This window comes from Crocuta crocuta, unplaced genomic scaffold, assembly GCF_008692635.1.
Source record: "Crocuta crocuta isolate KB4526 unplaced genomic scaffold, BGI_CrCroc_1.0 scaffold271, whole genome shotgun sequence".
Lineage (NCBI taxonomy): Eukaryota > Metazoa > Chordata > Mammalia > Carnivora > Hyaenidae > Crocuta > Crocuta crocuta.
Genome location: NW_027527824.1, coordinates 1,515,896 through 1,540,042, shown reverse-complemented (window position 1 = coordinate 1,540,042; position 24,147 = coordinate 1,515,896). Strand labels below are relative to the sequence as shown.

The following is a 24,147-nucleotide window of genomic DNA, read 5'->3' as shown; positions in this document are numbered from 1 at the left end:
AAAGGACAATTTGTAAAAAAGACTGTTGAATATTTTGCAGCAAGAATAATTCTATTTAATGAGGCAGGTTGGTGCGTTTGAATATGCTTGCTGTGATGTGAACAAGAAAGGTTGGGCCTTGGAGAGAGGGCTGGAAATGTCTTTGCCTAGAAAAGCTAGAATTTGAGCCCAAGTCTGTCTGACCCCAAACGTGGCTGCTCTATGAGCCTCACTACTCTATCTCCCTCCGTCCCCNGGAGAGAGGGCTGGAAATGTCTTTGCCTAGAAAAGCTAGAATTTGAGCCCAAGTCTGTCTGACCCCAAACGTGGCTGCTCTATGAGCCTCACTACTCTATCTCCCTCCCTCCCCCACCAGCGCCCCCCCCAGCACCACCCCCACCACTGGAGCAGAGGGCATATACATGGGGGACCAATGAAAATTGATGTTAGAATAGCCAGTAGGGGCTAGAACAGGAAGAGCCTTGCCTGACAGCTTCAAGAGCAGCAAGTAGCCTTGAAAGGATTCCCATGGCTCTATGACCAGGTTCAAAGCTGGGAAAGGGACAGAGGAAGTGTGTGGGCATGGAGAGACTGATGCAGCAGCCATGGCTGTGATCCAGGTGGGAACTGGTGCACTGGCAATGAGGCAGGCCAAATAGTGGAGTCCAGGAGCCTCCCAGGAGGGGGACTGCTTGGGCCCAGATGCTTCTTTGCTATGGGACATCCCAGGACAGTGCAGGGCTGGGCTGGTGCTAGGCTTGGAGGCAGGGGGAGGCAAGCCCTGCAGAGGGACCAGTTTCATGGGAAGAAGATAGCTTAAAACCACAGATGGCCCTTACTGGTTCTGCCTAGCTCAGGCCAGAATTTGAATGAGGTACAAATTCCTAGAACTTGGAGGTGAGTTCTTAGAAGTAGGGGTAGTTATAGCAAAAGGGAAGAGCCTGGGTTTCTGGTTGTGGACAGTCTCCAAGTTGGGCCTGAAATTGAGTGGAGAACACCCACTTGAGCCACGGGTGGACTCGGTGGAAGAAGCAAGGGTGAGGCATGTCCGGGCTCAGTGGTCATGTGTCAGTTGTATGACCTTGAGCCAGTCACTTCCCCATTCTGTTCCATCACGTAAGACTCTGAGGTTGCATTCCTGGAGCGATATTCTGTGTGCCTCGAAGTCTAAGAAGGCACAGTTTTTGGAGTTGAAGCCGCTGTGATGCAGATTTGGGTTTTAAGAGCTGCATCTCTGTGATGCTTTGAAACCCTGGCTCCCCGGCTGTGAACCTGTCTGGCTGTCTGGATTCATTCTGTCAGCACATTGGGGATGGGGAGTGAGGAAGGAAGGGGGTGAGAGGTTCTTAAAAAAGAACCGAAGGCTGAGAACATGATGATCCGCTTCCAGCAGCTCTCAGGCAATAAATATTGATGTGGGAGGAGTTGTTCCCCCGCCTCCGTGAGGCTGCCTTGGCCAGCTCTGCTCGCAGTTACTCAGGCTGGCCCAGCCCACTCAGGCCACTGAAGGGGAGGTAGATGGACCAAGAGGAAGGGCCCAGTTAGGCAGAAAGTTCAGGCCCACAGACATGGAAAGCGTAGCTTCTGTAGAGAGTGGGAACAGGCAGGGGAAGAAAGCGAAGGGGAGGCTATTTCTCACATCCCTTCAAACAACTTCTCTGAGGCTCATGGGACCCCTAAGTACCCTCCTACAAGTAAATCCAGTTCTTAATGTTGGTGTGATGGTATGTAACATAAGGGTTGTGTGACCCGGCGAAGGTCTCTGACCACAGTCTCCTTATCTGTAAAATGCACAGAAGATTGAACAAGGGTCTACCAGGTTCAAGGATGTCTTCTCTAAATGGCCCCTGTCTCTGGAGCAGTATATGAGCCCTTTCACTGTGGGAGAAAAGGGTGCCGTCCATAGCCTTTGCCCCAAGGAGCTCTCTGGTAACGAAGGAAGGCCAGACTCAGACAGACAGGAGGGATGACTGACAGCTCAGGTTTCCCCATGGCCTGTGCTTAGAGTTCTCTGCCTGCAGGGAGGGGAGCATGGACTGTCTCCACAGAGAAGACTATAAGACGGTACATGGACGGGCTACACAGGACATGAAGGGGCAGGAATCTGCTTTCCTGCCTTTGATTCTGCCTGTGTGTCTGTGGCCACCAGAATCCTTCTAGAAGTGAACCAGCACAGGTCTTACCTCTCTGTAAGTGCCGGGACCTTGTCTGTAATCAGACAGTCTCTAAGGTTCTGTCAAGCCCCATGACTCCCTGCAGACGGCTCTCTAGAGCCTGTGGAGTAGAGATGGCTCCTCAGGGGCTCCCCAGCAGGTCATCTGGTCCCATCTGTTCTTTGGTCATAGAACCCCATTCAGTCAGAAATGCTCCTTTGCCCTCCATACCCTCAGGTCCCTCTGAGTGCCTACCCTTGGGTCTGGGCCAGGGGCTGACAAAGGCCTCACCCATCGAGATCCCCTGTACCTGCCCAGCCTCTGAGCACCATTGGCTGCTGTTACTTTCTCTCGGTTCCTATTTCCCAGAAGTCTCCATGTCTGTTATTCTAGGTTGTCTCTCAGAGTCTGGGATTCTAATGTTATATAGTTTTAAAGTTCTGTGCTTCTAGTAAAGATTCTCAAGTGCTTGTGTTCTATTATTTTAAGATTCTATGCCTCATATGGTCTGTGTGTCTAAAAATTGACATTTCTACATGGCTACAATTTGGGCCTCTGAGTCTAGGTGTCTGCGAAATCTATTTTCTCCCAATCATTAGCCTGATGTGCTTCTTTGGGAGAATGGTCAAGGGTGGGGACAGGAGTGGACAGTGGCAATGGCGCTTAAAGCCCAGGACTTACAGCCAGCTAGAAGGCGTCTGTTCCCTCTTAGACTCTGTGCTCCTTCTACAGCCCCTGTGAGGTCCAAGGTGACTTGTGTCTCTCTTGTGCCCGGCACCTGTCCCTTGCAGTCACTGCCTCCAGACCCTTCCCAGCCAGCCTAGGCTAGCTCACGTGTCCTTCCCCATCCCTAGCAACCCAGGTCTGTGACTCCACCCTCACCCCTCCTCGACTCTCTAAGGTAGAAAGTCTTGTGTGATCATCCATTTCAACCCCCGCTCTATCTTACAGATGGAGGGATTCGGGCCCAGAGAGGGCCAAGGTTGTGCCCAGAGCTGGGCCGGTAACACCCCACCCTGCACCAGTCTGTACAAGGCCAGGTCTTGGCCCCAAAGGGCTAAAGTGAGTCCTCCCCACTTCACAGCCTGGTGTAGATCAGAGCTTCCTAAAACACTGGGGCTGGAAGGCCCTTTGGAGTGATCTGCTTGAGTGGTTTCAACAGAACCCCAAATGTGGACCCTAGGGAGAACCCCGAGGGTGCCACCATAGGGAGATTGAAGACAGGTGTCCCCCAGTAGGACTAAGGACCTTCCACTTCCATGCGCGTGCGCGCGCGCACACACACACACACACACACACACACACACACACACTTCAGTCAGCCAGGTTCTACTTTTATGTGGTTTTATACCAGTCTTTGGAGTGAGGTTTCAATTGAGGAGAGGGTTTTGCTGCTAAAAACCTGGTTTCCAAAACACCGATCTAGTCCAATACCTCTGTTTGACTGACAAGGAGACTGAGGCTAAAGAAGAGAGCTGACTGGAAGCCGATCTGGTCCAAGAGTTTCCTTGGTGCCTGAGGCATCTGAGTGGAGGCTGGGAGGCCAGCAGCAGCAGGAGTTAGACACGTGGTATCCATACCAAACCAGCCTGGGTACAAATCCTGCCTCTGCACTTATAATTCTGAAATCCATAAAATGGGTATAATCACGACATCCACATCTTGGGGTTTTTGTAAGAATGAAACAAGGCAAAGTGTGAAGTGGGTTGTTCAAGGCCTGACCACCAGGAATGCTTGTTTTTAATCTTTCTCTGATCCAGCCAGCTCTATAGAGTTTCAAAAAATAATGGAAAAAAATACCATTTTTTCTAATATTCTTCTTACAGCTCACACCAAACTCATGAATAGTACTAATAAAAGAGTGGGGAATTAGGCTGTTGCCTACTCTGTAGCATGCATTGTTCTAAGCCCTTGTATGTATTATCTCATTTAATCTTTGTAATCCACCCACGAAGTAGGTGCAGCTGTTACTCCCATTTAACACCTGAGGTGGCAAGTCATAGAGAGATTAAGTGGCCCAACCACATGGCTAGTGAATGGTGGAGCTGGGATCAGACCCAGGAAGAGCATTGCAAGACCTGGGCTGAATCACTCAATTAAGACCAAGAAGCAGGAAAATAGAAATGCAGCAAAAGTTTGTCAGAATGAAAGAGAGAAACATGGGAGCAGGGACCACAAAGATAAACTCAGTTGTTATCACCGAACCACTTATTTGGTTCTGAGTTATCTGGTAGCCAGAGGGAAAAGAGAGGCATGGCCGGTTGCGCGGATCTCAATATGAGAAAGCCCAAAGCATGTCACCATCCTCAGCGAAGCTCAGATCTCCAGCCACTCTGCTAGAAACACGATCTCTCTCCTGCAGCAGGTAGGAAGTCTAGCAGATAACCCCTTCCCTGTGGCCGCTTGCTGTGGTCTGTTAGAGAGTGCCATATCCCTGCCAGGGTCAGCGTGGATCCGTGGGGCTGGGGTCACAGCTCCACACAGAGCTTTCCAGGAACCCAGCCTCCTCTGAGGACAGCTTCTAGATCCCTGGAGGCCCAGCAGACAGGGCCCTTCCATGTGCAGGACCACACACAGTGTCCAGTGTCCCGCAGGCTTGCAGCAGTCAGCACACAGCCCCCAGAGGAGAAGTTCTAACCAGCTCACTCAGCGCAGGCCTGCTGACCTGGGCAAACCACAGCCAGATGTGTCTGACTCCAAGCCGTGCTCTGAGCAGAGCCACAGGCTTTCGGTTTCGAGAGCCGGCTCTTAGTCAGGAGTCCTCAAAACAGATCTGGGGAGAGAGGCAGGAGCCTGTGGAGAACACAGGACAGGAGCTAGGTCAGTGCCCGCAGTCCCTACCAGATAAGACCCTTAGCATGGCCCTCCAAACTGCTCAGCTCCTGCCCCAGCTGCTCTTGGCCATAGTCAGGATGGCTTCCCTATTGCTTCCGCACTGATAGACCCCTTCCCCCCACCACACTCCTGCTATACTATGCCTTTGCTTCAAATAACCTTTCCCTTCCAGTCCACAAATCCCAAACCTCACTTCTCCTGGATGTCTTCCCTTACCACACACCCCCCACCCCCGAAGGTCTGCCCCTCCCCTCTTGTCTCCAAACTCCATGCTCTTTTTCACAGCATGAGACAGCATGATACTCTAGGACCCACATTCGAGAACCTGCTCTGCCCATTACTCCCTGGGTGATACTTCCCCTTCTGGGGTCTCAGTTTCCTTTTCTGTGAAATAGGTGCAGTAATAACCCTTTCACCAGACTGCTATGAGAATCAGATGACACAGTGGATGTGAAAGTGCTGGATAAACCATATAGGGTGGTACATGCAAACACTGTGGCTGTCTTTACTGTTGACATGAAAACAAGGAACTCACAAGGTTCTGCCTGTCCAAAGGGCGAGCCTATCCATCCATCCCTGATAAAGAAACGCTGGGAAGTTAATAGTGTATCTTAGCGCCTCCTCCTTCTGTTCCTGGGCAGTACCCCAGGCCTAGCACCTTGGAGTCCCAGGTCCTTCCTGCACCACTCTCCAGAGCCTGGCTAGGACTAAGAAAGGTGCAAGGAGATTCCCTGATTCTCTTGAAGGCAGTGTGTCCAAAAGAAATATTATGTGAACCACATATGCAATTCTAAATGTCTGGCAGCACATTCAAAAGTTGAAGACATTAATTTTAATAATTAAGTTAACCCACTATATCTAAAATATTCTCATTTTAGCACACCATAAATATAAAAAAACTAATAATGAGGTATTTCCCCATCTTTTTCACACAAAGTCTTTGAAATGCAACCTGCATTGGATACTCATGGCACATCTCAGTTTGAACCAACCACACATGGCTGGTGGCTGCTGTGTCGGACAGTACAGCTCAGACCCCCAGTACTTCACCCAGAGGGGTAAGACCCGAAGTATGGGCTTTCAGGCCTCTTCACATTACACCACAAAGGTGCCTCCCAATTCTGCTTGTCTTGCACTGGGGCCTCTGACTCACAGGGTTTAGTGGGTAAAGCATGAGTTTTCTACTCAGGCAAGCTTAAGCTCAGATCATAGTTCTGTTCAATGTTGAGCAAGTTACCTAACCTCGCAGCTTCTATGCTCAGGTGTGGAGTGTAAGTCTCCTTCCTTTGCAGGTCCCAGTGGGGACAGGGCAGGAGCCCACATACTGGTGCCCTGGCATATCCTGGAATCCCCAATTCTGCTAGGCCCCTGGGGTACTCAGTGTGGACCCTTTGCCCTGTTCTGAGCCAAACTGAACCCACTTCTGAGCAGTGTACGAGCTTGTCTGCATTCCATTAGCATCTCCTGTTGCTCATTTTTCTTCCAAGAGGCCAGCACTGGCCGCACCTGTTGCCTGTTAGAGACATGTCTTGCGTTTCTTCTTTTCATGGATATTTATCAGATGCCCGCTATTTTACCTCAGGCCGTATGCTAGGCACCAAGGTTTCAACAGAGAATAAACCACAGATGATCCCTGAGCTCTTACAGAGCTCAGAGCCTGGCAGGGGAGAGACACTTGAACAAGCTTTGACTTGGACATACATGTATGTGTAAGATAGTTATTTTCTCTGAAAATCAACTTACCTTCTACTCTGAATGCCCATCCTGCTGGATTAGCAAGACACTCAACTTCAGCCTTTCTCAGGGCTCCCCCACCAAGGTGAAGCAAAGGTCCTGAGGTCTTACAAGGTGTTCAGGCACCAGAGAGATCTCACCCCCACCCAGCAGGCATCAGCATCAATCCATTCTGGCTGATTTGGGGCTAAGAACAAATGGAACACTGCTGGCGTCTGTTGCTCCTGATGAGGTGCCAGCCCCATAGCCTCTTCTCTCCCGGAGTGTTTCTGCACCCATAGGCATCTCTGGGCAGAATGTCTGGCGTCCAGCTGACTGCCCTGGATTGTTTGTCTTCCCAGGGTGAAGATTCTCCCTCTGAGAAGCAGGATGGCCTGGTCCAGATTGCAACAGATCTGACTGTGATCCAGTTCATCAAAGGTAAAGGGGCTCTGGCCAGGATATGGGGAGGCGGACCGGAGGGGCATCTGAGGCTGTATGGGATCCAGCCCCTTCCTGCCCTTCTTGATTTATCTTTCACACCTACAGCCCCCTCTTGAGCACCATACACTCCTGTAAGTCTTTGCATATATGATCCCCTCTGCCTGGAACATCAGTTTTTATTGCTATCTATCAACATCTTCCTTGTCCCTCTTGGTCAAGTTCAAGTGCTGTTCCTCTCCTTCCCCCAGCAAGCCTGGCTCTCCCTCCTCTCAGCTCTCTGAAACCTCAGGGCCAATAATCTTTGCTCTACTTCTCTCAAGGACTATTAGGAGAAGGAAGCAAATGGGGTGATGAATGGAAAGCCTTTTGTATAATATTTAAAAAAAAAACAACTTTACTTATATAAGGTCCAATTATTATTTGGATTATCACCCCTCACCTACTCCTATTATTCTGACCATGTCCCAGGACGGTAACTTGAGCTGTCTATGGTTTAGGAGGGTGATAACGATAGGGCTTGCTTCAACACCCACCCCTGCCCCCACTGAGGACTTCTGAAACAGGAAGTTAATTAGGCTCAGTTCTTGGAAGTGTGTCCTAAGACCTGATGTTGGGATGCCAGTAATCCAGCCCCTAGTTCTTCGGTATCTCCGGGGACAGCAGGGGGCAGGGGCTGGCCGCCATGGGGCTGGGCTTAGAGGCAGGAGGAGCTTTGACTTCCTAGCCTCAGATCACCCACAGCTGTTGGAAGGCCCCAGCACACTGCTCCATAGGAGAGTTTATTAATCACTGCTTTGGCTTCTGCCCAGAGGGAAGCTGGGGTCAATCCCTGAAATTGGATCCCGGAGCGGGTGCCCTGGGTAGATTGTCTCTGGCTGTTTCAGCTTCTCCATGAGCCTAGAGGAGACTGAGGCAGGGCTAGCCATAGGCCCTGAAGTTGGTCAGCAAGCCTGGCTTCTGAGCTTTCTGCTGAGTTCCGGAGGGATCGGTGTGACCTGAGGTTCGGCCTTGACCACATGGGACTATGGAGGAGCCAAAGGGAAGAGGAATCATGGCCCTCGGCTGGAGGAGGCCTAACCTCTTAGGGGAAAACAGCCCCTGAGTTAGAGAAGGTCCTTGTCTGATGGGGGAAACATAGTCCCTGAGCTGGGAGACTGAGCTGGGAGTCCTGTTCGATGAGAGAGACACAATCTCTGTGCTGGGGGGAAGATCCTGTCTGATGGAGGATACATAGACCCTGAATGGAGGGAGAACATGCCTTGTCTAATGGAGGGAAGCTGCCTTCTATGCTGGAGGAGGCCCCTGTCTGATGGGGGAGGCATTATCCTTGAGTTAAGGGAGACCCCCGACAAATGGAAGAAACACAGTCCCTAAAGTGAGGGAAGACCTGGCCTCTGAGCTGTGAAGGCTCCGGTCTGATAAGGGAGACACAGTCTCTGAATGGGGAGAAGCCCTAGCTTGCCTGATGGAAGAGACACTGTGCTAAGCTAAGGGAAGCAGCTACCTAAGGGAGGTGCCCCTGGAGTTCCCCTTCAGGTATCCCTATCTAAGTGAAAGGCATAGCCCTGTCCTCTAGGAATTTTCCATCTGTTTTAGGGATAGGCTGCAGATGCTGAAGTCAGATAGAGGATGGGAACAAAGTGCAATGATTAGCACAGGAGAATGGGATAAAAACAGGGAGATCGAGCTCCCTGGAGTCAGGCAGCCAGAGGGGCGCAGGAATGTGGGGGAGGTGGGGGAGGTATTGGTATACGGAATGACCTTTACATTCGGAGTTAGGAAACCTCTGGCAACTCCTGGGGCCTCTCTAGGTGAACTTGGGTGAGTTCCTGCCCTTCTCTGGCCCCCACCTGTACAATGAAGGCACCTGTACAGCCTGGGCCAGTCGTGGCCAGGGCAGCTCATGGGAGGGAGGGGACGGGAACAGCTAGCTGGGATGAAAACCACATGTGATACCTTCTCACTCCAAGTGCTGGCTGAATGTGCTTGCGCTGCAAGGGACTCAGGACAGGAGGCAGGCCTGGGACATAAAGGAAGGGGAATTCCATAGTCCCAGCCTTTACTCACCCTGCCTAGACTATTTGTCTTTACTTTCTGGCGCCTAAGGAACAGTTCCTGGCCTGGTCCAGGGGTCCGGAAGGCCAGCTGACTGGGCTCTGGCCATGCTCTAAGGACAGATAAAGATCTCAAGTGACCAGGCCCTGGTCCTGCTACTGCAGGAACGAAAGGGACCCCCACTTGGCCCAGAGGAGCCCCATGGCTGTCTTTCCCCACCAGTCCCGACTGCCAGGTGGTTTGCTCCTCTGATCTTGGAAAGGCCTTTCCTCCTCTCTCCCCCACACCTCAAGTTAACTTCCAACTCACCTCCTGCAGGCAGAAACCCGTCTTTCTCTTTTGATGTTAGTGGAGAGAGAGTTGCGCATGTCACAACAGGAAGCATTCCTGGCTGCCCCAGCTGATGAAGGCCCTGAAGCTCTTTCAGACTTACCCCATGTTACATGCCCTTCCGCTTAGCAGATTTGCAGCGAGGAAACTTGTACACTAGACATCAGTTGAGAAGCTAGCAGGAGAGCTCCTAAACTGGGAGGTCATCAGAGCCAGACCTGTCACTTCTAAGCCTTTCTCCGTGCCCTTGTCCCTGCTGCGTCCCTACAAGGAGTCCTTTTCCTTCAGACCCATTCTTCACGCTCTACCTCAGTCCTGCTTGAGAAGCCACCCAGCACTGAGCCTGCTTAGTGTTTGCCTTTTCTGGAGGTCTTAGTCCTGCTCCAAAATTTTGATAGTTGATCATGTATTGGGCTGTTCATCCATATATTCATTCCCTCATTTATTCCATAAATATTATGGAGAGTCTATGCCCCAGGCTCTGGAGATACATCAATTAACATAACAGACAAAATGAAGCTTATATTCTGGTGGGGAGACAAACAAATGGCTAAGTGAATAAAACATGTGGTGTGTTAGTGAATTTCTATGGAGAAATAGAAATGATGTCTGTCCCATGCTGGGGACACAGGAGGGAAGACAAAGGGCTGGGTTGGCTTGGAAAGAGCTAGAGCAAGACAGGATTAAAGGACTAAGTGGGAAAACTAAGATGAATAGGTAGAAATGGAATGAGGTGGGATGAGATGAATGAACTGGAATTCATATTCCTATACGGAACTATATGAAATCAAATTTTGGCTAGAGTCGAACAGAAAGAAGGATGATTAGTGTGTAACCTAACTCCATGAAGTGTAATAACACTGAGTTTCAAAAGCAGAATAGAATTCTGAGCCTGGGTGTCTCAGTCGGTTAAGCCTCTGACTTCCGCTCAGGTCATGATCTCATGGCTCATGGGTTCGAGCCCCATGTCGGGCTCTGTGCTGACAGCCAGCTCAGATCCTGGAACCTGTTTCAGATTCTGTGTCTCCCTCTATCTCTGACCCTCCCCTGCTCATGCTCTCTCTCAGAAAGAAATAAAACATTAAAAAAATTTTTTTTAAGAATTAAATGGACAGGAGTCTATCGTGATGGGATAGAATTGAATGCAGTAGAGTTCAGTGAGGCAGGATGGAGGGAATAGATCTGTCTAAACTGAACAGGGCAGGATGGGGCAGAAACAAAAGAATGGCTGTCCTGCCCACTCTGACCTGCCCGCTCCCCCAACAGTGTTCCCCAGGGTGCTGCTGCGGACCCTGCGCCACCCCATCTTCCTGCTGGTGGTCCTGTCCCAGGTGTGCACGTCATCCATGGTGGCAGGCATGGCCACCTTCCTGCCCAAGTTCCTGGAGCGCCAGTTTTCCGTCACGGCGTCCTACGCCAACCTGCTCATCGGCGGCATCACCATCCCATCGGCCATCACGGGTATCGTGGTCGGGGGCATCCTGGTCAAGCGCCTCCACCTGGGCCCCATGCGCTGTGGAGCCCTCTGCCTGCTGGGGGCGCTGTTCTGCCTACTTCTCGGCCTGCCCCTTTTCTTCATGGGCTGCCCTACCCACCAGATTGCAGGCGTCACCTACCAGCCTGGGTGAGTGTGTGCGAGAGCACAGGAGCGTGAGCAGGTGGGGGGAGGCGTCCGGGAGGGGGCCCAGACAAGGCCAGGGGAATTAGGAGACCCATCCACCTCAAATCTCACTTTCCACCAGCACCTTCTCCTCCCCTCCCCACCAGACTTCAGAGCAGTGGGACTTCTTTCTCCTCCTCTCCAGTGAAGGTGTCAGGCATCACTCGAAGGGGCAGGGAACATCACAGACAGGACAGTTCAGGTCTGAGGAGAGGTGAAAGCCAAGGCAGGGCAAAGCCACTTGTGGGGATGCCATCTCCAGAATGGCCAAGCCCTGTGGGCCAATCAGAGGTGAGATAGAGGTCACATCAGAGAGCAGGACCCCACCCAGCCTGAGGAAGGCTTCGTTTCTGGGCAGAGGAAAGGCCGGCCTGGGAGCCTGCATACTCTCCATCCTGGGTGGGGGGTGGGGGAGTGTAGACAGAAGGGGTGAGCAGGGGGCTGGAAGGCATCTATCAGGGACACTGCAGAAGGGGCTTAAGCTCTAGAAAGAGGTTAGCTTAGAACCCTCGAAGATTGGGGGTTCTTAGAGCCTGGCAACTAAAATTCTGTTGTTCCGTGACCCTAAACTCTAGAGTTCTTTTTCCACATCTGGAGCAGCACCAGGAGGAAAGCCTCCGATGCCTATCTCTCTTCATCTCTCCATCCCCCAACCTTGCTGCAGACATATGCCCTCTTCCGGTGGGGTCCGTCTTTGAGAGGATGTTGGTTGAAAGATACATTGCTGCCTCTTCTCCAGAATGATTTCACTCTTCCCGGGAACTGCTCCAGGCTTAGGCTGGCCCAGGATCCAGCTAGAATTCCCCAATTGTCTCCGTGCCCACCTCTCTCTGGGCACTTCCTCCCTCTACCCATGTGCCAGCTCTCTGCCACCTGCGGGAGGCACAGCTCAGGGCCCTGAAATGCTCAGCTCTTCTCTCTGTCCTCGGTCCCACAATACAACTTTCCCCCATTGCCATTTCCCTTCCCTTCCTATGGTCTCCCTTCTTTGCCCAGTGAGGCGACTCTGCTGCCTCTGTCTGCAGAGCCCTTGTTCTGGGCACGGCTGGTGGAGCTTTAGCCAGGCCCCCTGAAGTCCCCGGTCTGAGGAGCGAGCTAGGGCCTCTAGCGGATTTGTAGAGTAAAGAGCAAATGGATATTTTAGCACCGTTTTTGCAAAAAGGAAATGGAAAAAAGGTGGCCTAGCACACATGCCAGTTTCTCTTTCCTTCTGCCTTTCTCCTTGACTCTGACATCTCATCTCACTGTATTCTCCTCTTCATGCAGTTTCCTCACCTGAGCTCTGGGCTCTAATTCATTGAAGAAGCCTTTTGGGACAAACTCAGCAAATTAAGGAGAATTTCTCATATTCCAGCCCAACTAATGATATCGACACCTGCCAAGAACCAAGGGTCTCCCACGAACCTAGTTCTTCCTATATTCTGTCTCACTGAACCTTCACAGGATCTCCAGGAGGGGCCTTACCATTATCCCCAGTTCACAGATGAGGATAGCGAGACTCAGAGAGGTGAAGTCACCCATCCAGGGCTGTCCAGCTGGGAGGGACTGAGCCTGAAGCCAGGGCTCTCCCCAAGGAGCAAGGGGCCGAGAAAGAGCCCCCAGCTCTCATTTACTTGGCCTTCCTGAGGAGCGCCTGCCCCTGGGTGGAGTCCCCTGGTGCAGCCTTAGCTCCAGCAGTGCCAGCCTGTTCCATGTCCTGCCTGGCAGGAAACGAGGGAGAGATGATCTTGGCACCCCCCCCCCACCACTGAGGGAAGGAGGGAGTGGAACTCACCTCTGCCCCGATGCTCTGCCACCCCACTCCCAACTCTGGCCACAGGCCAGCTGACTCAATAGTTGTCTTATTCACCTCCCCAGCCCCTGATGAGCCTCTTTTCCAGGGAACTGAGACTGCACTAAGCTGGCCAGGCCTGTCACTCTGCCCATGCCCACACCCACCCCAAACCCACAGGGCCTTCAGCTGCCCACTCCGGCCTCCTCTGTAGCCGGGCCATTCCCTGGCGGGTTTTCTCCCTCCTAGCCGAGAAGTCAGGTCACACTCTGAGTCCCAGGGGCCCCCTCTGCACCCCTCCCAGGGTGACTTACCCCGTTGCATCCATCCTCTGTTCTGAGCTCCTGCCCCTGTGGGGGCTCACTAGAGTGGGGGCACTCCTGGGACTTGGGGGCAGGCCCTCCAAAGAGAAATGGCGGGACTAAGTGATGCAGTAGCCACAGTGAACAGGGTCGTGATGTGAGCTGAGAGGTTGTGAGACTGCAGGATGGCCAGGGGAGGGGGTTTCCAGCTGAGCTGAGAGAGACCCTGAGGCCCAGTGAGAGGCAGGGACAGGTCAGTGATCCTGCAGCTAGTCCGTTGTCCTGACTGGTCCAACACACATAACTCGGATTTTCTAAGAAGAAGAAGCAATCCAGCTCATCACGAAAAAGGCACTTTTCATCTGAGACTAAATCCTGGGATGAGTTTATCTTGTGTTCCCTAAAAAGGGCCATTGGGGAGTGGAGACGTTTACCAGTTCAAAGGCTTGTAGGCTCTTGGGGCTGGGAGGGGTCTCAGAGGCCTCCATCAGGCTCTCCTCCCTGCTTCTCCCATCGGGAAGCCTCCCGCAGCTTCCAGTTCCTCTCCCCGCTTGCACATCTCCATTGCAAGGAGCCCACCTCTGCGCCTTCACGGAGCAGCCCTGACAGTGTAAAACTTCTGTGTGGAGTGGAAATCTCTGGCCATTGCTCTCGGGGTGGGGAGCGGGGCTGCAGGGCTGAGGTGGCCCCGTTCATGATCTTGTGGGAGCAAGAAAGCCACGCTAACCCTGCCGGCCTTCTCCTCCCCCCCAGCAGCCTGACTGGACCAGAATTGGTCCCAGCCTGCAGAGAGCATTGCTCCTGTCCACTGGACGACTTTAACCCTATCTGCGACCCCAGCACCCACGTGGAGTACCTCACACCCTGCCAGGCAGGCTGCGCAAGCCGGGTGGTCCAGGGGGCTCTGGACAAAAGCCAGGTGGGTCCAGCCTCTGACTGCTCCCTCTGCCTCCCTGGGGCTGTCTGCCCCTCCCTGTCTTTGTGCACCCATCACGCCCTCCATCTTTGAGCACTTTCATTTTATGGCTTTTCCGTCTGTCTGTCTATCTGTTAGCTAGTCTGTCTCCTTCTGTTGGCTCATGTAAAACATAAAACATTATTCTCACAATTAACCTATATCGCTGGTCTGGGCCCAGCCGTGGGTCAGGCCCCACAGCACAGGGGCGAACCAGATCTGGCTCAAGCTGTTTCTTTTTTTGCAGGGGAGAGGCAAAAGGAAACAGGTCAGGAATTCCAGAGGTGGTGATAGGCAGGAAAGAGGGTCCCCACGAGTACAGACAAGGATAGAAGAAGATACATCCTGCCTGGAAAGGTCCTGGAAGACTTGCTGGGAAGTCACATTTGTGCTGGATCTTCAAGGATGAGTGAGCACTCTAGGAGAGGGCTTTGTAGGCAGGGGGAGTAGCAGAAGCAGAGTCTGAAAGCAAGCACGTGCACACATAGTGTTTCAAGAAACTGCAAAGAACTGGGAGCAGAAGCATAAGGTTTGAAAGAGCTAAAGCGAGGCCGAGGCAAAGAAGAGCCTTGAACGCCGGGCCACCAGTGGGGACCGTATCGAGAGAGTGATGGGGAGCCTTGGATAGGTTTTAAGCAGGCAAGTGACAGGGTCCAATCTGTGTTTGATCACACTTGAGGCCACAGCGCAGAGGAAGGTGAGCAGAGTGCAGGCGAGGAGACAGGGCGACGGTAGGGAGGCTGGCACAGTGAGTCCAGTCGGTCGACAAGTCAGTCAACAAACCCTCACAGAGTCCCTCCTTGGTGTCAGGCCCTGTGCTGGGGACTGAAGACCCAGAGGCAAGGGGTCCTACCCTCAAGGGACTTCCAGAGGGGAAAAGAGAGCAGCGGTGCACTCTGTGAACCTTTAAAAGGTCACCAAGGCTAGCCACTCCTCTCCTTTTCTCCTCAGTGCCCCTTAATGACAAATGAGGATAATACCTGCCTTCCTCAGGCCCCCAGGCTGCAGAAGAGCATGGGGGAGGGGTATAGTGTCAGGCTGGTCATTAAGACACCATGTCCCTCTCTCCAGAGCGCCCCACCTTTGTCATGTGGAACCTCTCCCTTTGCATCCTGCTGGGCATCAGCCTCTAAGCCCAAGGTTCCTCTAGGTAGAGAGACTTGGGCCCCAGGGGCTAGTGCAGAGTAAAGCGCCTGGATGATGGAGCTTCAGAGGAAGCAGGGGCCTGCTGGGCTGTGCAAACCATTTGTATTTGCAATAATCCTAATCCCAGCCTTTGGGCCCCTTTAGCACTCACTGTCCTTGCCTGGTTTGATCTCCCTAAGACCCTTCCAGAGGACCCCAGGCCCTGTCAGCTGAGGCAAGATCCCCAAGAGAACAGTATAATATGGGCCCCTGAGTACTGAGGCCAGGCCACCCAGTGTGAAGCCCTGTTCTGCCTCTAACTGGCTCTTTACCTTAGGCAAACTATTTAATCTGTGCCTCGGCTTCCTGGTCTATAAAATGGAGGTGATCCTACTGAGTACCTACTATATACTAGCCACTGTGCTAAATGCTTTGCTCAGGTGAATTCATTAATTAGTGAGTGAAGAGCTATATGACATAATGCATGAGAAACAGCACAGTGGCTGGGAAATTTTAAGCACTCAGTGATACACACTCCTGTTATGTCCATTATACAGATGAGAAATAGAGGCCCAGGCAAGGGTTAGGCATTGCCCAAAGTCTTAATGCCAGAGCTGGGATTAGAACCCAGGATTCTGGCCTCCCAGCCCAACCCCCTCCCCACAGCATCCTCAGAGGTCATGTCTCAGTATAGTATTTGGGGGAAGGTGCAGCTGGGCCCCGGTCAGCACTCAGGACATGTCACTCTGGCCTGGAATAGTCTCTCAGTGAGCCTGCCTGTCAGGTCAGTGGTGAGTTGTGCGCTCAAGGCAGGGTCAGTCAATGTCTGTCACGGCCACATTCAGTAACCATTTATGAATGTGTAAATGACCAGGGGAAAGATGGAAAGAGGTGGACGGTTGGCGGGATCTGGGGCTCAGGGGGTGAAGCTGAATCCCCCAGGGGAGTGGGAATCAGAGGCAGCTGGAGAGACTGAAGTCATCCATTGGAAGAACTTCATGCCAGAATTAGATGAATGTGAATGAGGGCTGGGAAAAAAACCCCAAGAGCAAGGCCTCTCACTTTGGGTCCATCCCCGCAATCTTCTGCTACCCAGAAAAGGCACGGGGGCAGTTGATTTCTCTTCCAGCAATCTCACCCTCGCATATTTCTCCCCTTGCCTGTTCCTCCGATGAATCACCAACCCAGTGGGTTGCTTAGCCGGTAGGCAAAGGTCCGTATGGTGTGTGCTCAGCCTTAGCAGGCACAGGCGCTCTGCAGGGCAATGGAAAAAGCACCCAGGTACCCAAGCCTGAATCCCAGCTCTCTCTCTCACTCTCTCTCTCTCTCTTTCTCTCTGGCCTTGCCCTAATTCTACCTCTTGAATATCTCTCAAATAAAATCCCTGTTCTGCATCCTCCTCCACCTCCCTCTGCCTCCCTCCCTCCCGCAGCCCCGGGCCCGCCCTCTCGCAGGGGCCAGAGCCGCTTTTGTACTGTCAAATCTTGTCCCTTCAACGTTTAAAATCTTCCCAAGGCTCCCAGAGTCCAGCTCAGGGCCTCCCGACCCTTTTCACAATGGGAATTGTCTGAGGCCACCTGGGCTGGAGGTAAGAGTCTGCCCCGCATGAACCAGACCCCCTTGAGGTCTGATGGGACCCATCCCTGCAAACCTGTCTCCCATCAGAGGCCGAGGGTCCCTGGGGGCATACTGGTCAGAAACTCTGATCCGTGGAGAAGAAACACCTAGGCTTCCTGGCTTGCTTTGCTCCTGTGAGGGGCCTGAAGGCACCAGCAGTCTAGACCACTTCTGAAAGAATCCTAGGCTGGAAGCTTTCCAGGCCCCATAGCAGGTGGGAATTTGGGCTGCAGTCAGACACACCCCTGGGCCCGCCTGGGGGCCATTCCTTGCAGTTTGAAAAGGGGTCAGCTTTTACTCTTACGTCAGCCTCTGGAGGGGTCCCAGTTTTCCGGGGGTCTCCGAGTAGACTTCACCCTGGAAGGAGGGAGGGCTAGGATTTGTCCTCTGGCCCTGGAGCCCCCAGACCTCAGAAAGCTGTACTCCCTAGTACAAGTTTCACAAGCATATCGCAGCCAAAGCTTATTTCTGGATTCTGCTCATCTCTCTGGGTTCCAGGTTCTCTTAGTGCTAAACCCGAGTATTTTTCACTTTCTGCCAGTTCGTGTATATACTCAGGACAATGTTTTCAATACTTCATCCAGCATTTTAAGTTGCTGTCAGCAGTATGATTGGCAGGGCGCTGGTGCACTGTGTTTCTGGAAACAGCAGTCCAGCTTCCTCTTTTGTGTCCCAAGCTGTTCATCATATCTTCCCAGCACAGCCCTGGAGCGCCTCCCCTCTGCGCTCTCCTGCTACACTCTCTGCTCAGGCACACGGAAAGATTTGCCGGGTTCTTTCCTGCCGCTTTCATGTGACCTTACATTTGACCTTCCCTCTACTCAACTCAGTTTTCTTCTTGAAAAACTCCCATTCATTCCTCAAGACCCAAATCCAACGCCCCTCTTTCAAGAAGCCTTCCTTGCCCCTCACGTGCTAAGTCCAGGTGCCCATTGTGCTGTCTGTATCTCTCCATGCTGTGCTTGAATCTCCCCTTGGGAGTCTAGTCTGGAACCCAGTGCCCTGGAAGAGGGACCCTGAGCTGGAAAATCTGAGTTCCTCCCCCAAATCATTCTTGGTTTCTTCGATTCCTTGTGCAGACAGTCGGGAATGTGGAACATTCTGGCATCGCCAGGTGAAAGAAGGAGAGAATGTGTGTGCACATGTACATGTGTGTGTATGTGACTGTGTGAGTGTGGATGTATGTGTGTGTGTGGATGTGTGTGTATGTTTGGGACTGTGGTGTGTGAGAGAGTGATTGCGTGGTGTGTATGTGTGAGTATGATGGTGGGAGTGTGGGTGTATGTGAGTGGGTGTGAATGTGTGAGTGTGGTGTGGTGGGCGTGATGCTCTTCCAGGCCCCTCTCTCTCTTTTGTTCACCACTTCGCTCTCCCTGCAGCCTCAGCCCATGTGTGCGTGAACCATGTGTGTCCAGGTACCCGCCTGGCTGCAGGGGTCAGAAATCCCAGCCTCTAGCCACACCCCACTGGCTTGCACCCTTGGGGCCTTCTGGAGCCTTAGGCCCTGGGCCAGCTGCTTGCCCTTGGAGGCTCTTGAAGGCTTTTCTCTGCCCCCTCCCCACCCTAGGTTTTCTACACCAACTGCAGCTGCGTGGCTGGGGGAGGCCCAGTGCCCGCGGGCTCCTGTGACTCCGCCTGCAGCCACCTGGTGCTGCCCTTCATGTTCCTGGTCAGCCTGGGTGCGGGACTGGCCAGTCTCACCCACACACCCTCCTTCATGCTCATCCTAAGGTGAGAACAGGGGCGGGCCACGCCTGGTGGATACCAGGAGGTCCTTAACCCCAGGCAGGATAAGGAATCCTGAGGGCGGGGTTCCAAGTAGGAGGCCACTCGGGTGTGCTGGGCCCCTGCAGCAGACCAGACTCTCACTGCCCTGCCTTCGTCCTCATGGCCACCTGTTAAAGTGAAGTTTCCTCCCCATTTACAGATAAGAAAACTGAGGCTCAGAGAAAGTCAGAAGTTAGTCCCAGGTCTTGTCACAGGTATTGGGTAGAATAGGTGCTGGTGCCAGCACCCAGAGCCCAGGTCCTCACTTGCCTGGGCTCAGGCACACCTAAGGCCCTGTGCTGGCCTCCCAGTCACAGTGAGGAGAAAGTAGAGTGTCACCTGACTGTCCCCACCCTACCTAGTGGGTGAGCCACAGGAGCTACATCCAGAAAACCAAGCCCTACAGTTGTGGTTCATGAGTCTTCAAATCAATAAGCGCTTGTATGTCTACTGCAGAGCAAGGCCTCTCAGTCCAAGATCTTTCTGGCCTCGTCCTGAGGGTGCCTGCTGGGATGACAAGTTGTTACCTGAGGCCAAAGTCAACATTCCTAGGGTGGGGGCTGCAATATGAGGACCTCAATACAGGATAATTCAAAGTTTTTATTATGTTGGGATTATTTTTGTTCCCTATCTGTTTTCTAGAAAAATAGAAGGGGGATGGAGACCCTCATTAACACAAGAAGACATGTAGATCTATAAAACAGACTGGCCCAAAGAGAGAAGGTAGAGGAATCAGATGCCCTGGCAGGCAGCCCATTTAAGAGGAGTTGCTGCAGGCAGTGTGCTCATGGATGCTGACTCTTGACACCCACCAGCTGTGGGATCTTGGCCAAATCACTTAACCTGCCTAAACATTCATCAGTCTCCTTATCTGTAAAATGGGGCTAATGGTATAAACTACTTCATGGGGGTGATGCAAGAGTTGTACTACAGAATGACTGAACTCATAGTAAGCACTCCCTAAACACCAGCAGCTAGTATCACTCCGGAGGAGGAGCTAGGATTTCCCCAGGCAAACTAGGCTGGGGCTTCACAGCAGTTGGGGAAGTTGGAAGCCATGTCTGGCTGCCTAGCTTCAGGTTTTTCCAAGTGGAGGAGGAGCGGGGAATTTGGCGGACCCAGGGGTAGGGAGAGAGAGGAGGTGTCTGTGACCAACAACACAGGGAGGCCAACACAGGACCCTGATGGCCATGGAGATGCCTGGAATGTGGGGGCTGGGCTCCACAGATTGAAGGGAAATGGAGTGTGGAGCCTGAGCCCACCCCAAGCCCAAGCCCATGGACCTTCAGACTGAAGGCTGGCCCTGGGTGGCAAGAGACAGGGGATGGTGAGAGACCCTTGGGGGCTGAGACCTTCTCAATCCTCACGTCACCGTATTTCTGCTTATTAGGGGAGTTAAGAAAGAAGACAAGACGCTGGCTGTGGGGATCCAGTTCATGCTCCTGAGAGTTTTAGGTAAAGAACCTCCCTGGGACCTTTAGTTCAGACACCCACTGTGTGCTGGGCCTGGGGGCACAGGGATGAGTGGGACCCAGTTCCTGACCTTAGGCCCATCGGGCAAACAACTGGATCTGGGCCCTGGAGGTGGGTATGCAAGCAGCTAGAGAGCCCCCCAGGGAGCAGCATCGCACACCAGGGTGAGGGGTGGGCTTGAGGGACAAAGACTTATGGGACAAGAGGCCTGGGTGGCTCTGGGGGGTTGCACATGCCAGGGAGTGGGGGGCTAGGTAATGCAGGATGCCAGGCCCTGTTGTCCGCTGAGCATCTCCTCTCCAGCCTGGATGCCCAGCCCAGTGATCCACGGCAGCGCCATCGACACCACCTGTGTGTACTGGGCCCAGAGTTGTGGGCGCCGGGCCGTTTGTCGCTACTATGACCACGACCTTCTCCGAAACCGGTGAGACCTGGGGTGGGGGCTGCCAGGGGCCTTGTGGGAAGGCTGCTGGAAATACTCCTGGGGTTTCAGGAAGGACAGCAGCAGGGAGGAGAGGCCCATTTATATCCCCCTGCTAGGCAGCAGGTGCTGTATCTGGTACTGAGCTCACCAGTCCTGGGACCTAGCCACTGTCCCCCACTCTTCTGGATGAGGAAAGTGACCATTAAAGCAGCCCAAAGCCACACAGTTGATAATAGGCAAAGCTGAGCCTCGAACCCAAACGGTCTAACTATGGTCTGTGCAGAAACATGTCATCATGGCTGACCGTGGGGAGAACCAGGGGAGCAGCCCAGCTGTGAGAAAGATGGGGAGTTGAGGTGGGGTTGGGAGAAGGCCTAACTAGGACGCAGGAGGCCTGGGATCCAGCCCAGCTCTGTGTCTCTCATTGGGAGACCTGTCTTTTCTGGATCTCAGTCTTCCTTTCTGTGCAATGGGGAGCCCAAAGGAATCTGAAGGCAGAGAGGCTGCTGGGATGGGATACGGTGTTGAAGGGGACTTGCTAACAGGGCTGGGAGCAGAGAGTTGGTCACTCCCAGCTCTGTGGAGGGCATGGCTCCCGAGGGCTGGGACTGACCAGTGCCCTTTCTGTAGGAAGAAAGATCAAATAAGAGCTTTCGTGAGTTGGGCAGACAGTGGAGAGGGAATCCTCTTGTGGCAGGTGGGGTGATTGCAACTGTCAGGTCCCCTGAGCCCCTAGACAGAGAGAGTCAGGGCTGGCCCAGGCTATAAGCCATCTGGGGACAGGGCAGGGAAGATGCCCAGGCTTCTGTCTCCCTGCCCAGCACTCCTTCTGCACAGCCTCTCTTCCTCTTCCAGGGAAGGACCCCCACCGGGGTCAACTCCAGGGGCTCCCCCATCTCCCCAACCAAGGCCATGGTGATGAGGTCCACTGCCCTGGGGCTGGAGGCCTCTTTTCCACCCCCAAGGTCTCAATGTCTCTGATAACACAATGGGTGACGATTGCTGACCCCACTGTGCCCCAGCCCAAGGCCATCCAAGCCCTGGGACAAGGGAGGTCCTGAGTTCACAGGTCCCTTGCTCTTTTCCAGGTTTGTCGGCCTCCAGGTCTTCTTCAAGACAGGCTCCCTGGCCTGCTTCGCCTTGATTTTGGCCATCCTAAGGCAGCAGGAGAAAGAGGAGAGGACCCAGGTCACTGTACCCATCCCTGGCCTACAGCAGCAGCAGCCGTTAGTGTCAGGGCCAGAAAAGAAGCCTGAGGAATATAGAGCGTGAGCTGGTCCTAGAGTGGCAGCCACTGGGGGTACCTCCTCTGGGCTCTTTGCCCAATAGTGGGTGTCAGGAACCCCGTTTTCCAATTCTGACTCCTCTGCTAACTTGCTATGTGACTTGGGCAAGTTTGACTCTCTCTGGGCCTTTGTGACTAATCTGAACCAAAGAGTTGCCTAGGGGGTTGGTGTGTTGGCCACTCCTAATGCAAGATGGTCTTCCCCTTTCCTCCCTGAGCCTGACAGGCTGACCTGAACCCAGGGTTTCCTGGTGGAAGGACTGCATGTTTTTCTCTCAGGCCCTAGGAGAGAGAAGTAGACAACAGTAGGCCAGGCTGCCCTGCACACCTGGTCTAGCCCAGCTTTGCCGCTCACCTGGAGCACCCTCTCTGGGCCTCAGCCACCGTCTCTGTCAGGTGGAAATGGACTTGACAGCTTTCAGGCCCCTTTCAGCCATAACCATCTGTGTGGTCAGGATGGACTCAGGTCTCCTCCCCAGCCCCACTCAGCCTGGAGGTGGGGCCAGGACTGCCTCTGTCAAGAAGTGTCTATTTGGCGCCCCCTGGAGGCAGAGCGATGAGCTCTGAGGGGGACCTTCTAGGGAGGGAGCTGGCCTCACAGAACATCCCGGTTCGTCTGGGCTTTCAGCAACCCTGGTGTGAGGGGCCCTGGGGGGCTTAGCTGAGGGGGAGTCTCACTCTCTGGACTCAGGAAGTCCCAGTCCTTGCCCTCAGGGAGTCACAATCTGGGTGAGGCCTAGTCTCTGCCTTAGAGGTTCCAGTGGGGAGGGAGACCCAGGTCCCACACGTGGGCATTTTCTGACTTCAAAGACCAAACACACTGTGCACACATTCACTGGTACTTTTGCATTACCAAGATTTCACACCTCTGACCAGGGCCCACCAAAGTCACTGTTACTTTTGTGACTAGAGCCTAATTTCACCATTTCCTTGTGTGGCCTGGGGCTATGTAGATGTCTGGTTCTGTGATAAGCAGGTTTTGGGGGTAACAGCTGGTTCTCTGTGATGCCCAAGATGGTGTAAGGGCTTGCTCTTTGTAAGGCCCAGACCTGTAATGCTGGGAGTTGTTAATGTCGGGCTCTATGAAGTGAGGGGGTCTGTTGACCGCTTGCTCTGAACCACCGGTCCTTATCTTCAGCGGCCTCGTCTTGTTTTATGGCCCATCTTATCTGGCCTGGTTATCTCCCTGAGAGGGAGAGAGAGTTTCCGGACCTACTCCAGCCCATTCTGTTGCCTCCACACACCTGACCTGGCTGGGACCTGCTGCTTGGGAGGCAAGAGACAGATCTGTCAGCAGCAGCTTGCCAAGCCCTGTGCTGGAGGCAGGGGAGAAGCTGGGGGCAGGAGGGGGCAGGAGGGCCATGCAGCTCTGGGCCTCTGAGCAGCTCCCTGGGGCAGGGCTTTGAGGCTCTCCCACGTGAAAGAAGAGAAAGGTACAGAAGTTCTAACTCCCGTTTTGATTCTATTGGTTGATCTCTTTAAATGTTTAACATATATCTGAGCCTGTATTTACCAGGCCCAAGAATTTCAAAGTCTTCTCCAATAGAGGAGGCTGTTCATATGTTTATATTCCTTTTTCCAGGTTTTGCAGAAATAATTTGGAGTTATAGATACAGCTTATTATTAGATTTGTTCTTGCATAATGTCTCTTATATTACAAAATTCCTTTCTTACAAACTGCATTAGAGTTTGCAAAAACAACATTTCTTCCAGCTATTTGGATTTAAGTCTTACTGGATTCATTATTCACTATTATTTCTTATATATGACATCTTTTCCTGTCTGTATATTCTGGTCTAATTTTCATTTGACTGGGTTACTTCCTCTAGTAATGGTTTCAGAAATGGAATCAGGTCATGAAGTTTCTGAGTCTTCACCTGTCCAAATCGTCATTCACATTTTACAGAAGAGGAAACAGTTCAGAAAATATAAGCAACTACTTGCCCAAGATCAGACAAAACATAAGTGGTGAAGCCAGGGTTTTGTGGGAATTGAAGCTTATAAACCTTGGGGAGCCCTCTTTAAAAGAAAAAGAACACAAAATTGGTAAGAAAGCAAATATTTACCTATAATGAGAAAAGAAATTAAAAAAAATACATCACACAATTCAGGAAAATAGCATATTTTTTACTAACTCTTATGCACACCTCTAAAATACATTTTTCCCCTTGACAATTGGAAGGATTTTCTGCAGTCTTGCTTCTGGGTTCTGTCACTGCAAACCTGTTTCTCCTTTGGTGCCCATGTGCTTCCAGGGCC

At 52.7% G+C, this 24,147-nt stretch overlaps 1 protein-coding gene across 3 annotated transcripts in view; it reads left to right on the top strand.

The window, feature by feature from the left end:
• SLCO2B1 (solute carrier organic anion transporter family member 2B1) overlaps positions 1-23,604 on the top strand; it is a 46,768-nt gene extending 23,164 nt beyond the window's left edge. For 2 of the 3 annotated variants that reach the window (XM_077776447.1, XM_077776459.1), the window contains 7 exons: positions 7,043-7,121; positions 10,776-11,133; positions 13,996-14,161; positions 18,507-18,670; positions 20,097-20,161; positions 20,483-20,603; positions 21,692-23,604. In XM_077776447.1, coding sequence (XP_077632573.1) covers positions 7,043-7,121; positions 10,776-11,133; positions 13,996-14,161; positions 18,507-18,670; positions 20,097-20,161; positions 20,483-20,603; positions 21,692-21,875 — 1,137 coding nt within the window. In that variant the 3' untranslated portion in view covers positions 21,876-23,604. The remainder of the gene's footprint in view (positions 1-7,042; positions 7,122-10,775; positions 11,134-13,995; positions 14,162-18,506; positions 18,671-20,096; positions 20,162-20,482; positions 20,604-21,691) is intronic. The other variant, XM_077776454.1, reaches the window with a different exon arrangement.
• Positions 23,605-24,147: the final 543 nt, after the last annotated feature.